The 15,715-nt window shown below is 42.3% G+C and overlaps 1 protein-coding gene across 1 annotated transcript in view; it reads left to right on the top strand.

The window, feature by feature from the left end:
• LOC148474693 (cytochrome P450 4B1-like) overlaps window positions 1-11,155 on the top strand; it is a 358,486-nt gene extending 347,331 nt beyond the window's left edge. The window contains exon 12 of the mRNA XM_088458234.1: window positions 10,930-11,155. Coding sequence (XP_088314360.1) covers window positions 10,930-11,107 — 178 coding nt within the window. The 3' untranslated portion in view covers window positions 11,108-11,155. The remainder of the gene's footprint in view (window positions 1-10,929) is intronic.
• Window positions 11,156-15,715: the final 4,560 nt, after the last annotated feature.

The raw sequence follows: 15,715 nt of genomic DNA, 5'->3' as shown, positions 1-15,715 counted from the left end.
TTATTCCATTACCTGTGAGACACGCCTACAACTTCCTTCCCTTCTCATCCAGATCCCGGTATAACTCCTTCTACACAATCTACTCTCCTACATATGTTATTATATAGGCACTTATTCCATTACCTGTGAGACATGCCTGCACCTTCCTTCCCTTCTCAGCCAGATCCAGGTGTAACTCCTTCTACACAGCTACTCTCCAACATATGTGTTATTATATAGGCACTTATTCCATTACCTGTGAGACATGCCTACACCTCCCTTCCCTTCTCAGCCGGATCCAGGTATAACTCCTTCTACACAGCTACTCTCCATCATGTGTGTTATTATATAGGCACTTATTCCATTACCTGTGAGACATGCCTACTCCTTCCATCCCTTCTCAGCCAGATCCAGGTATAAATCCTTCTACACAGCTACTTTATTACATATGTGTTATTATATAAGCACTTATTCCATTACCTGTGAGACATGCCTACACCTTCCTTCCTTCCCTCCTCAGCCAGACCAAGGTATAACCCATTGTACAGAGCTAATCCCCGTGTTATTATATATGCACTTATTCCATTACCTGTGAGACACGCCTACAACTTCCTTCCCTTCTCATCCAGATCCCGGTATAACTCCTTCTACACAATCTACTCTCCTACATATGTTATTATATAGGCACTTATTCCATTACCTGTGAGACATGCCTGCACCTTCCTTCCCTTCTCAGCCAGATCCAGGTGTAACTCCTTCTACACAGCTACTCTCCTACATATGTGTTATTATATAGGCACTTATTCCATTACCTGTGAGACACGCCTACACCTTCCTTCTCTTCTCAGCCGGATCCAGGTGTAACTCCTTCTTCACAGCTACTCTCCTACATATGTTATTATATAGTCACTTATTCCATTACCTGTGAGACATGCCTATACCTTCCTTCCCTTCTCAGCCGAATCCAGGTATAACTCCTTCTAGACAGCTACTCTCCAACATATGTGTTATTATATAGGCACTTATTCCAATACCTGTGACACACGCCTACACCTTCCTTGTCTTCTCAGCCAGACCAAGGTATAACCCATTGTACAGAGCTAATCCCCGTGTTATTATATAGGCACTTATTCCATTACCTGTAAGACATGCCTACACCTCCCTTCCCTTCTCAGCCAGATCCAGGTATAACACCTTCTACACAGCTACTCTCCAACATATGTGTTATTATATAGGCACTTATTCCATTACCTGTAAGACACGCCTACACCTTCCTTCTCTTCTCAGCCGGATCCAGGTATATCTCCTTCTACACAGCTACTCTCCAACATTTGTGTTATTATATAGGCACTTATTCCATTACCTGTGAGACATGCCTACACCTTCCTTCCCTTCTCAGCCGGATCCAGGTATAACTCCTTCTACACAGCTACTCTCCTACATATGTGTTATTATATAGGCACTTATTCCATTACCTATGATACATGCCTACAGCTTCCTTCCCTTCTCAGCCAGATCCAGGTATAACTCCTTCTACACAGCTACTCTCCTACATATGTGTTATTATATAGGCACTTATTCCATTACCTGTGAGACACACATACACCTTCCTTCCCTTCTCAGCCGGATCCAGGTATAACTCCTTCTACACAGCTACTCTCCTACATATGTGTTATTATATAGGCACTTATTCCATTACCTATGATACATGCCTACAGCTTCCTTCCCTTCTCAGCCAGATCCAGGTATAACTCCTTCTACACAGCTACTCTCCTACATATGTGTTATTATATAGGCACTTATTCCATTACCTGTGAGACACACATACACCTTCCTTCCCTTCTTAGCTGGATCCAGGTATAACTCCTTCTACACAGCTACTCTCCAACATATGTGTTATTATATAGGCACTTATTCCATTACCTGTAAGACATGCCTACACCTTCCTTCCCTTCTCAGCCGGATCCAGGTATAACTCCTTCTACACAGCTACTCTCCAACATATGTTATTATATATGCACTTATTCCATTACCTGTAAGACATGCCTACAGCTTCCTTCCCTTCTCAGCCGGATCCTGGTATAACTCCTTCTACACAGCTACTCTCCAACATATGTTATTATATATGCACTTATTCCATTACCTGTGAGACACGCCTACACTTTCCTTCCCTTCTCAGCCAGATCCAGGTATAACTCCTTCTACACAGCTACTCTCCAACATATGTGTTATTATATAGGCACTTATTCTATTACCTGTGAGACATGCCTACACCTTCCTTCCCTTCTCAGCCGGATCCAGGTATAACTCCTTCTACACAGCTACTCTCCATCATGTGTGTTATTATATAGGCACTTATTCCATTACCTATGATACATGCCTACAGCTTCCTTCCCTTCTGAGCCAGATCCAGGTATAACTCCTTCTACACAGCTACTCTCCAACATGTGTTATTATATAGGCACTTATTACATTACCTGAGAGACATGCCTACAGCTTCCTTCCCTTCTCAGCCGGATTCAGGTATAACTCCTTCTACACAGCTACTCTCCAACATATGTTATTATATATGCACTTATTCCATTACCTGTGAGACACGCCTACACCTTCCTTCCCTTCTCAGCCAGATCCAGGTATAACTCCTTCTACACAGCTACTCTCCAACATATGTGTTATTATATAGGCACTTATTCTATTACCTGTGAGACATGCCTACACCTTTCTTCCCTTCTCAGCCGGATCCAGGTATAACTCCTTCTACACAGCTACTCTCCATCATGTGTGTTATTATATAGGCACTTATTCCATTACCTATGATACATGCCTACAGCTTCCTTCCCTTCTGAGCCAGATCCAGGTATAACTCCTTCTACACAGCTACTCTCCAACATGTGTTATTATATAGGCACTTATTACATTACCTGAGAGACATGCCTACAGCTTCCTTCCCTTCTCAGCCGGATCCAGGTATAACTCCTTCTACACAGCTACTCTCCAACATATGTGTTATTATATAGGCACTTAATCTATTACCTGTGAGACATGCCTACACCTTCCTTCTCTTCTCGGCCAGACCAAGGTATAACCCATTGTACAGAGCTAATCCCCATGTTATTATATAGGCACTTATTCCAACACCTGAGACACACCTACACCTTCCTTCCCTTCTCATCCAGATCCCGGTATAACTCCTTCTACACAGCTACTCTCCTACATGTGTGTTATTATATAGGCACTTATTCCATTACCTATGATACATGCCTACAGCTTCCTTCCCTTCTGAGCCAGATCCAGGTATAACTCCTTCTACACAGCTACTCTCCAACATGTGTTATTATATAGGCACTTATTACATTACCTGAGAGACATGCCTACAGCTTCCTTCCCTTCTCAGCCGGATCCAGGTATAACTCCTTCTACACAGCTACTCTCCAACATATGTGTTATTATATAGGCACTTAATCTATTACCTGTGAGACATGCCTACACCTTCCTTCTCTTCTCGGCCAGACCAAGGTATAACCCATTGTACAGAGCTAATCCCCATGTTATTATATAGGCACTTATTCCAACACCTGAGACACACCTACACCTTCCTTCCCTTCTCATCCAGATCCCGGTATAACTCCTTCTACACAGCTACTCTCCTACATGTGTGTTATTATATAGGCACTTATTCCATTACCTATGATACATGCCTACAGCTTCCTTCCCTTCTGAGCCAGATCCAGGTATAACTCCTTCTACACAGCTACTCTCCAACATGTGTTATTATATAGGCACTTATTACATTACCTGAGAGACATGCCTACAGCTTCCTTCCCTTCTCAGCCGGATCCAGGTATAACTCCTTCTACACAGCTACTCTCCAACATATGTGTTATTATATAGGCACTTAATCTATTACCTGTGAGACATGCCTACACCTTCCTTCTCTTCTCGGCCAGACCAAGGTATAACCCATTGTACAGAGCTAATCCCCATGTTATTATATAGGCACTTATTCCAACACCTGAGACACACCTACACCTTCCTTCCCTTCTCATCCAGATCCCGGTATAACTCCTTCTACACAGCTACTCTCCTACATGTGTGTTATTATATAGGCACTTATTCCATTACCTATGATACATGCCTACAGCTTCCTTCCCTTCTGAGCCAGATCCAGGTATAACTCCTTCTACACAGCTACTCTCCAACATGTGTTATTATATAGGCACTTATTACATTACCTGAGAGACATGCCTACAGCTTCCTTCCCTTCTCAGCCGGATCCAGGTATAACTCCTTCTACACAGCTACTCTCCAACATATGTGTTATTATATAGGCACTTAATCTATTACCTGTGAGACATGCCTACACCTTCCTTCTCTTCTCGGCCAGACCAAGGTATAACCCATTGTACAGAGCTAATCCCCATGTTATTATATAGGCACTTATTCCAACACCTGAGACACACCTACACCTTCCTTCCCTTCTCATCCAGATCCCGGTATAACTCCTTCTACACAGCTACACTCCTACATGTGTGTTATTATATAGGCACTTATTCCATTACCTGTGAGATACCATCCTTCCCTTTTCAGCTGGACCAAGGTACAGTATAACTCATTCTAGACAGCTACTTATATAGGCACCTATTACATTATTTGTGAGACAGCAAATTGAATCCTACAGCCCCTACCAGAAACATCACACTCTAATTGCATGACAAAAGCAACAGTTTAAAAGATGATTAATACGCCCCTTCTACACAGCTACTCTCCAGCTCTGATACTGGTTTGAGATTCTCATAAATTTAACACACATTAATATGTGAAGTTAAAAAGTGAGGACAAGCACCCAATAGTGTTGTATCTCATGATATAATTGGAAATTGGACAAAAATAGAGAAGAATTGGCTGTTGCCCATACCCTAAGTATGCTTGTTAAATAAGCGTATAATGCAGAAACTTTGGACAGGAACCTTTATGAGTGAATGGTGTCCACAACATGATGTAGTTAGCATCCAGTTTTATTCATATTAATGTTAAACACAATTTTTACATACGGGTAAAAATAAAAAAAATAGAGGTGGCTTATCTGAAAGGGGTGGTGGCTGGTCTTTAAGGGGAGACCCGTAGGCACACATCAGGTAAGTAGTGGTAGTTTTAGCAGAGGGGCATCTAACCGTATGCGATTCACCAATATAGGCTTCCTCAGGGGTGAGGGATGTGTTCACAGAGACTCCTTATATACTAGTAATGGGCCTCAAGCCCGCCCAGTGTGGTTTTGGCACCAAAATTAAGTTGCTTCTGGTTTATTGGCGCCAAAATGGTGTCACGTCCAGTTTTAGTGGCAAAATGAAAACCATAAGTGACCATCATATGGAGACTACAGGCTCCTAATGGTGCTTCTACATGAGGGCATAGCGCCCAATGTCCACTACAGCTAAAACTGCTCTGGTGTTACTACAGGGCTACTGCATCTTAATAAGATTTATTTTAATTCATAACACAGGTCTGTTATGAAAAAGGTTTTTTAATGAATTTATGTGATACTTATAGATTTTTGGCTTCTGAACACGAAAATAACTCCCAATTTTGCATATCACATCACGTTTTTCTGCAATACGTGTATTTATGAATAAGACATTTTTTTCATATTCCTTAAAGTAATAAATGTATTCTGCCTACAGTTATTATAAAACATTGTCCTAAATTAATTCAGTCGGTAGTATAGAACGTTGCAATTCAGTTCTTGTCATAAAACTTCCCCCCCCCGCCCGGTGCCGAAACTTCATACTGTCTAAAGCAGGGGTTCCCAAACACGGTCCTCAAGGCACACTAACAGTCCAGGTTTTAAGGATAGCCATAGTTGAGCACAGGTGACTTAATTAGTACCTTAGTTGTTTTGATTTAACAATCTGTGCTTAAGCATGGATATCACTAAAACCAGGACTGTTAGTGTGCCTTGAGGACCGAGGTTGGGAATCACTGGTCTAAAGGAACATTGCACACGCACAACTACAAGGTGAGCTGGCGAAGGTGGAACCAAATGCAACAGATGCTATAGAGTTTTGCCCTGTGCCGGCTCATTTTAACCCCTGCCTACCACCACATACATACACAGTACACACTACACGCACATAGTACATATACAGTACACACCACTCAGAGTACAAGTGATTTAAAAATGTATGACAAGGATCCAAACTACAAAGAGATTGTCAGGGAAATTTTTTTAATTCCCATATTGAGCATTTCCCGAATAATCTCAGAGACTACAGTGAAGAATAGAGTGAACGGTTTCAACAAGACGTTAAAGATGTAGAAAGAAGATACCAGGGTCGTTGGGACATCAGCATGATGGCTGACTACTGCTGGATGATACACAGAGATGACACAGAAAAATCTTATAAGCAAAAAGCGACAAAACAAAGTTTGAAGACAAAAAAACAAGATATTAACGATTTTTTTCAATAAGGATGGTTTGGTTTCTATTATTCTTTGATATTATTTGTTATTTTATTATGTAATTAAGACAAAAACAGTGATATCATCTACACTTCTGTGTATTTCACAATAAATATGTCAAAAAATTCAACTTGTTTTTTTCTTAAAAATGTATGTAACTCCCATATAGGTAAATGTGATGTGGTATTTTTTTAATATACTATTTCTTGATGTACACAGGAGTATAATTAAGAATATAAAAGTATTATTAAAAAAGCTTTCAATATCTTAAATTTGGCAGACCTGTGTTATTATTTTAAGTTATTGGATCAGTTTTACTTGCAGGTATGTGGGACTGCAATGGGTAGGCACTATTTTCATACCAAGTTATGCTAAATATCTTTATGGGCATGTGGGAGGAGAATATATTTATAACAACAACCCACATAAGGCCAAAATCTGGCTATATAAGAGGTATATTGATGATATTATCATTATATGGGATTGAGATGAGGAAGATTTACTACAATTTTAATACTCACAATGCTGAATTCTTGGACTTGGTCCTTTCCAGTGAAGACAACAAAGTTACAATATAACCAAAAACTTTACCAATGAAGTAGGCACAAATAGCTACCTTCACTACTGGAGCAATCATGCCAAAATGTGAAAGAATAACATCCCTTATTCACAACTTTAATGTATCAAAAGAAACTTCTCAAAACAAGAGCCTATCATGAACAAGCCAAGATTTATATGGACAGGTTCAGAGAGAGAGGTTACCCTGAGAACATCCTGCGAGAGGCACTATCCAATGGGGACGTACTGAATAGGGAATCTCTCCTGACAGATGATCATAAGAGGGATCAGAGGAATAATAGAAGCACAGAATTCATCCCATTCATTACACAGTATAACAAGAAGAAGGGAGAATTAAGAAAATCCTCAACAAAGATTGGGATATCCTGAAAATGGATCCGGCTCTGGGAGACTTACTACCCACAAAACCAGATGTGGTATTCAATAAATCCAAAAACCTTAAGGACATCCTAGCACCGAGTAGATTGAGGAAGAAAGATAGCCCAAAAAAAGAAGGAATCATTTATAAGGTGTTCGGGCTCTTACAAGTGCGGACATTGCAATGTTTGTAAATTTGTTCATCCAAATAGAAGGTGTTTTCATAATTTTAATGACACCAAGAAATATAAACTTAAACAGTTTACGAATTGTAACACTACCTGAATCATATATATTATAGAGTGTGGCTGCAAGATGAAATACGTCGGGAAGATGAAAAGACAACTAAAATTAAGGATCCAAGAACATTTCCGGAACATAAAGTATAAAGCGGAGAGTCATCCACTTTCAAGACATTTTTGCACCCACCATAATTCCTCAACAGACAGTTTCACGTACGTACATACAAGGCTATTGTACAGGTGAGTTTAGGACCTAGAGGTGGAGACCTGCTAAAACGCCTGTTACAATGAGAAATGTACTGGATTTATGAACTGAATACGCTAACCCCCCATGGACACAATGAGAGCTATGAGAGAGCACCATTTTCATAATCTCATTATCTGACCCTTTTATATCCTCTTCCTCCAGTCTTATAATGCACTTTTATCTGGTTATATCATTCCACCTATTTTATTTACCACATGAGTTCTAAACTTATTTTATACAGTTTTATAATGACAGATATTATATATATATAGACACACTCTAACACTAAACAAGCTAACAGCCCTTAGTGTAGAAAAAACAGCAACTCACGTTTAGATGAAAAAATTCACAGGTTTATTCACATGAAGAGAAGTGGAATATGCAGCATTGTCCCTGCTAGCCACCTCTCTTTTGTGTATGTATGTATGTATGTATGTATATGTGTATATATATATATATATATAGTATATAAACATACATTTTTTATGTATTCTTAATCATATTGGATTATTTTAATATCCTGCATAGTTTTGTGGTCACGCTATTGTTATAATTATTTCACTTACATTGTCCTCAGTACTTGATTTAAGTATGTTGTGTTAACCTTTTGTATTTATTGTGTACCCCTTGTTATTATAGTGCGTATCTGGGTGCAGTTTTATTAGCCCTGATCTAATTGTATATTAGATAAGCATCTTCTTGTTGATTTCCATGAATGGACAATAATAGAATACAGATTTATTCTGCAGATAGTCTCTATGTGGATTTAAAGTAATATCCCCTTATATATTTACGTATAAATATTCATAGTATGTATAGTCTCCCTTATCTAACCAACAAAATGGCGCTGATTGTATAGGAGACATATATGAATATAATGGCAGTAGCCCTGTAGTAACGCCAGAGCAGTTTTAGCTCTAGTGAACATTGGGCACTATGCCCTCATGTAGAAGCTCCGTTAGGAGCCTGTAGTCTCCATATAATGGTCACTTCCGGTTTTCTGAGGCCGCAAACCAGAAGTGACATCATTTTGGTGCCAAAACCACACTGGGCCGGCTTGGGGCCCATTACTAGTATATAAGGAGTCTCTGTGGACACATCCCTCACCCCTGAGGAAGCCTATATTGGTGAAACGCATAAGTAATTGATGCCCCTCTGCTACAACTACCACTACTTACCTGATGTGTGCCTAGGGGTCCCCCCTGCAAGACCAGCCACCACCTCTTTCAGATAAGCCACCTTTTTCTTTCTTTACATTTTAACCATATGTAATAATTGTGTCTCACATTTATATGAATAAAACTGGATGCTAACTACATCAGGTTGTGGACACCATTCACTCATAAGGTTAGTGTCCAAGGGTACACTTGGGGCGTTCTGGAGTCTGAGGGTTCCCCAAGGCCGCTTCATCACTCCGAACTGTGTTTGGATGACGGGATTCTGCATTATATGCTTATATAACAAGCGTACTTAGGGTGCGGGCAATAGCCAATTGTTCTTTATTTTATCCGACTGTAACACGAGATACCGCACTATTGGGCGCTTGTCCTCTCTTTTTTACTTCATCCGTAGACTATACCACCTAACCTAACGGTGACCAGGACTGAGCTGCCGCTTCTGATAAGAAGGATTCTAGTGTGAAATACTAATTGTATTGGAATATGTAACTGGAATTAGGATCAAGTGCCACAATCCTATCATCTATCAATTCATATATACCGTATATACTCGCGTATAAGTCGACCCGAATATAAGCCGAGGTGCCTACTTTTACCACAAAAACTGGAAAAACTTATTGACTTGAGTATAAGCCTAGGGTGGGAAATGCAGCAGCTGGTAGTAATCCCCCCCCTGGTAGTGCCCCCAGTAGTAATCCCCCCTTTCAGTGCCCCAGTAGTATTCCCCCTGGTAGTGCCCCCAGTGGTAATCCCCCCTTTCAGTGCCCCCAGTAGTATTCCCCCCTGGTAGTGCCCCCAGTGGTAATCCCCCCCTGGTAGTGCCCCCTGTAGTAATCCCCCCCCTGGTAGTGCCCCCTGTAGTAATCACCCCCTGGTAGTGCCCCCTGTAGTAATTGCCCCCTGGTAGTGCCCCCTGTAGTAATCGCCCCCTGGTAGTGCCCCCTGTAGTAATCGCCCCCTGGTAGTGCCCCCTGTAGTAATCGCCCCGTGGTAGTGCCCCCAGTAGAGAGAGACGTAATAAAAATAAAAAAATAATCACTTACCTGAATCTCCAGCTCCTGGTCCCGCCGCTAACAGCTCCTCCGGCCGCTTTGCATGTGAGAGACGTCATTACTCATGACGTCTCTCCCATTACCCACTGCGGGAGCCGGAAGATGGCTCCCGCAGTGGGAGCAGCGGCAGCCAATGAGAGTCTGACAGACTCTCAGCGGCTGCTGATTACAGCAAACACACAGCTGCCGGCTCTGGCGGCTGTGTGTTTGTGCTCCGTCCGGTCAGCGCTACACTTCACTCAAGTATAAGCCGAGGGGGAACTTTTTCGGGACAAAAAATGTGCTGAAAAACTCGGCTTATACTCGAGTATATACGGTATATATATATATATATATATATATATATAGATATTTTTTATATTTTAACTAATAGTTGAAGTTAGTCATTATGAAGTTGAGCTGACTCACACATTCAAAAATGCTCAAACATGATCTGAGAAACTCTAAGATGCTTCTACATGTATGATTTTTTTAAAGTGGTCTAAAATGTAAAATAAATTGTCGTATTGGTTTGAGAAATCATTTAGCTTCTTTGTTTGCCTCTTCCGACACTGAATCACTGGGTAATTCAGCTGTTATATAGATCCTATCACATCCTGAGACTGGTGCAATCAGGGACACTTTAGATGCAACATTCTCATGACTGATACAGAGGCCTCGTGTACTAAGTGCATTGGATGTACAGCACTAAATATCTTGGTGTCCTTTGATCTCCCTAGTGCGGTATGCGCACTCCACTCACGGGAGATGACCACATGCTGAGTACTGTGTGACAGGTGAAATAATATATATAATATAATGTATAGAAAAGAGTGTAACCTTTGTATCCTACTTTCCAGGAACTGCATTGGACAGAACTTTGCTATGAATGAGATGAAAGTCGCCCTCGCTCTGACATTACAGAGATTTGCGCTGAGTCCAGATCCAGACAATGAGCCCCTGAAACTTCCCCAGATAGTCCTGCGCTCTGTGAATGGCATTCACCTAAATCTGAAGAAGATACAAAGAAAAGCCTGAGCATAGGAGACTATTGTACATTTGTACACGTATTGCCTGAGAACATAATAAATCACTAAATAAATAAGTTTGACCTATTATTTGATGCTTGAGTGCAGCAGTAGACTCTGGGCATTCGTCTGTGGCACAGTCTACTGAGGATGCACAGGTCACTGTGGAAATGGCACGGCAGTCATCTTCCCAGCGGTTTCCCTCCTGAGCATACACAAAACGCCATTAAAATGGCCACGGCACCCATTATAGATACGCCCTGCACCCATTATAGACACGCCCTGCACCCAGTATAGATACGCCCTGCACCCATTATAGACACGCCCTGCACCCATTATAGATACGCCCTGCACCCATTATAGACACACCCTGCACCCATTATAGATACGCCCTGCACCCATTATAGACACGCCCTGCACCCATTATAGAAACGCCCTGCACCCATTATAGATACGCCCTGCACTGAAGGGGAGGTTGTGACACAATGAGCTACATGGTAATTATTAATATCGGTATTACGTGTGAGCGTTGTTGCGCCCGCCTATTTCCTCCTCCTGTCATGTCCCTGACAGCTCTCTCTTTCCTCAATACCTATTACCCCATAATAACGACAATGAAAAAAAACACGTATATAGGTTTCAAACATACATGTAGCTTTGCACTGGGCCATTATATGCCAAAATGGAGCCCAGAGCAGGAATTAATGTGACTGCTGGTCTGGCAGGGCCAGATTAACCATGTGGCAGTTTGGACTCAAGCCCCACTCTGCCAAATAAACATAGGCCCATCATTATATCAATATGATGATGTCAATCTGCCCAGGTGGCCACAGATCAGCCATAAATCAAATTATATTATATTTTATTTTAATCACAAAATGATGCACTTGTTCTACTATAACCCAATTCAGGGGACACTGGCCACACCCACACAACACAGCCCTTGGCATCATGACACTGGCCACACCCACAACACTGACCATGTCCTCATGACATTGGCCACACCCACACAGCACTGACCATGCCCTCATTACACTGGCCACACCCACACAGCACAGACCATGCCCTCAGGACACTGGCCACACCCACACAACACTGAACATTCCCTCATGATCATAGGCGAAACTAGAGATCTGGTAATGGGTGGTCCCAGTTTTATCTTATGAGATTTTATATATATATATATATATATATTCCATAGACAAAAAACCTTGTACGTGTTCCTTGTGCAATACAGATATGGTATGCCATCACACCCTGTGGTTAACTGCAGATTCAGCACTCTCACAGAATGAGATTGCTGTCACTCACAAAATGGTGGAGCTGCTAATTCACAGAATTGTGTGTTCATTGGAATACACACATGGAGTCTATGCAACTGAGGTCAAAGCATAAAATAGAGCTGTGCAGATGGCATAAAATTGGTGTGGATGGGGGAAGAGACACAGCAGCGTGGATAGGTGAGACACAAAGGCGTGTAGAGGAGGGAAGGTTAAGCAGTATAGAAGGGGGGGTAGCCAAAGTAATGCAGATGGATGGAAAACAGTGGTGTTGATGGGGGGAAACAGTGGCACAGTTTTGGGGGACAGCGATGTGGATGGGGGAAGAGAGTGGCATGGACATGGGCAGACAGAGCAGTGTAGATGGGTAAAGACAGATTGGTGCGGATAAGGGAATACAGACTAGCACAAATAGGAAAACACAACAGTAGGGATTTGGGAAGACAGATTAGTGTGGATGGGTAGGAAGACAGAGTAGTGCGGGTGGGGGAGGATACAGCATTGCACAGTTGGGGGTACAGAGTGGTGCAGATGGAGGAGAGAACACAGACTACCATAGTTCAGAGACCACACAGCAGTAGGGATTGGGGAAGACAGAGTGGTGCGGGTCGTGGTGGGAGACAGAGTTGCACAGTTGGGGGACCAGAGTAGTGCAGATGGAGGAAGAGAGAGTGCCACAGATGACAGAAAGACAGCAGTGTGGCTGTGGAGAAGGCACGGATGCACGGCGGTGCAGCTGGGAAAAAACATTGGTGCGGATGAGGGTGTCACGGCCAGGGTATTTCAGCATGGCGCTAGGCGAGTGTTACCTGTGAGGTGATTGTTGCCCGGTCTGTCTGGTGGCGGAGCTGGTGTCTGGCGGGGGGCTTTGGCTGTGCGCATTGTTGTGCGGGCCTGTTGTCACTCTGCGCTGGTAAGGCCTGGCGGCATCTCCATTCCGTTTGGCATGGGCGCCGCCATCTTGCCTTCTGGCCATGTGATGCGGCTGGCCAATCCTGGTGAGTCACATGTTCCCTCCAGCCAGTAACAGCATGGCATGGGGTATTTAGGAAGGGTCAGTGCCTTCCTTCTTTGCCAGTGCAACGTGTATCTCAGCCTAGCTGAGAGGGAGTTCTCTGTGCTTATCCTGTTCCTGTGAATTTGCTGTCTGCCAGTCTGCCTGTCAGCTCCTAGCTCCCACTGGACTACCCCGCTTCCTCCATCACCCTTGCCCATACCTGAGTGCCTGAGCCTGCTGACATCCTGCGCTTCAGTTCACTACCTGCATACCTGGCTTGTTTATTTTCAGTTCACTACCTGCATACCTGGTTTGATTATTTTCAGTTCACTACCTGCATACCTGGCTTGATTATTTTCACTCTCTAATTGCACACCAGGACAGCTCTAATTGTTTCTACTTGGACATTAACCCTTTTACTCCCACCACTGAACTCTTGTGCACATTTATATATTCCTGGACTTTTATTTCCTGCCACATTATATGTCTACTCAAGCACTTATTAAAAATCGTAATTTTATTTTCAAATCTGCTTCTGTGATCGCTCCTGCTACCACCCCGGGTCCACAAACAACCCAGAACATAACAGAGGGTACATAGACTATCACAGTTGGGAGACCAAACAGCAGTAGGGATTGGGGAATATATAGCAGCATGGAGGCATATAGGGGAAGAAAGTGTACATGCATAGACAGAGTATGATAGTTTTAGCAATTAGGAAGCTGAATGTGTATAATGAATGAGATAAATGTATGCAGTGAGAAGGCTGTTGGAAGCCAGTGGGATTGTTGTGGTGACTGAATGGGAAGATTGTGGGCACTGAGTGGGATGTGGGAGCCACATAACTGCTCAAACCTCAGTTGCATAGACTGCATGTGTGTATTCCAATGAGCACACAATTCTGTGAATTAGCAGCTCCACCATTTTGTGAGTGATAGCAATCTCATTCTGTGAGAGTGCTGAATCTGCAGTTAACCACAGGGTGTGATGGCATACCATATCTGTATTGCGCAAGGAACACGTCCATTAAGGCGTTGGCCTTAATTATCGTAATTTCATTGCTTTTTGGAGTTTGAGTGGCAGAAATTCAATAGGTTTTGTGAAATTTCAGATCATGTCTAAGCAGCCTTAATGGGACATGTGAAACCGTAAGGTTTTTTGTCTATGCAATATTATATCATACTTATCCGTCACATGAGCCACTCTGAGGAATGGATTGTTACCTGTAATATTATATCATACTTATCCGTCACAGGAGCTACTCTGAGGAATTGTGTTTGTTATCCTGAGAGTATTTCAGTAAACAGGCGGCTTATAGTCCACCAAAAATCGCTGTAGTAAACAGCTACATACAATATACTTACCTTTACTCTATGCTTAGGGGTCTATTTACTAAGCAGTGTTAGGAGACAGAGTGAAAAGTGCGAAGGTACCAGCCAATCAGCTCCTAACTGTCATTTTTCAAACACAGCCTGTGACATGACAGTTAGGAGCTAATTGGCTGGTACCTTATCTCATTTCACTCTGTCTCCTAACACTGCTTAGTAAATAGACCCCATAATGAGGTAGTTATTACTTTGTTGTTCTATTTTACATACTGTATATATTGATCAACTACTTTCAACCTATATTTCATCTAAATGCCGTTGGTTTACCACATGTGATAAGACATTACACACTTACTTTAATGATTATTTTTTGGCAAAAATCAGATTTTAAAAACATTCTATTGTACTGTACTGTCCATTTTGTGTGTTTACAGGGAGGAACTGACATTGGGAGTAATATCTAACCCTGTATTTTTACTAAAGATTACACTAAAAATTCTTCCCCTCAGTCACAGCTCACACTAGAAGCAGCAGCAGCAGAGACTGTAACTCACTGCAGCACACACACAGAGATAAGAAGACACAGAGATCATCCTGTTGGGAACCACCATGGGGCTCATGAGCAAGGACAGCAGATGCTCCTAACTGACAACAGCAGTTACAGTGACTGTCTTTGCTCAGCAACTCCATGGTGGTCCCTTGGCAGGCTGAGTTAACCTGTAGTGAAGAATCCATGGCAGCAGGAGAGAAGACAGTGACCGGGAAGTCTCTCGATGGATACAGGAGGGTAGGGATCTATGGTTGGAAGCAAAGCAACAGAAGTTATTTTTTGCCCGATTCTGAGATGGCTGCAATGCCGATATTTGCACAGATTGAGCGATTATTTGCCATTATGCATGCAAGCCTCACTGTGCAAAAACCGCAACTGAATTGTGAATACACTCACACAAAGGATTCAATCGAAAGTCAGTGTTTGGGGGAGGTAACGGTGGGTGGTTAGAAAAATGCCGGCA

Source organism: Taudactylus pleione, unplaced genomic scaffold, assembly GCF_031769625.1.
Source record: "Taudactylus pleione unplaced genomic scaffold, aTauple2 ptg000819l, whole genome shotgun sequence".
NCBI classification, from domain to species: domain Eukaryota; kingdom Metazoa; phylum Chordata; class Amphibia; order Anura; family Myobatrachidae; genus Taudactylus; species Taudactylus pleione.
This window is presented reverse-complemented; position numbering and strand designations above follow the sequence as displayed.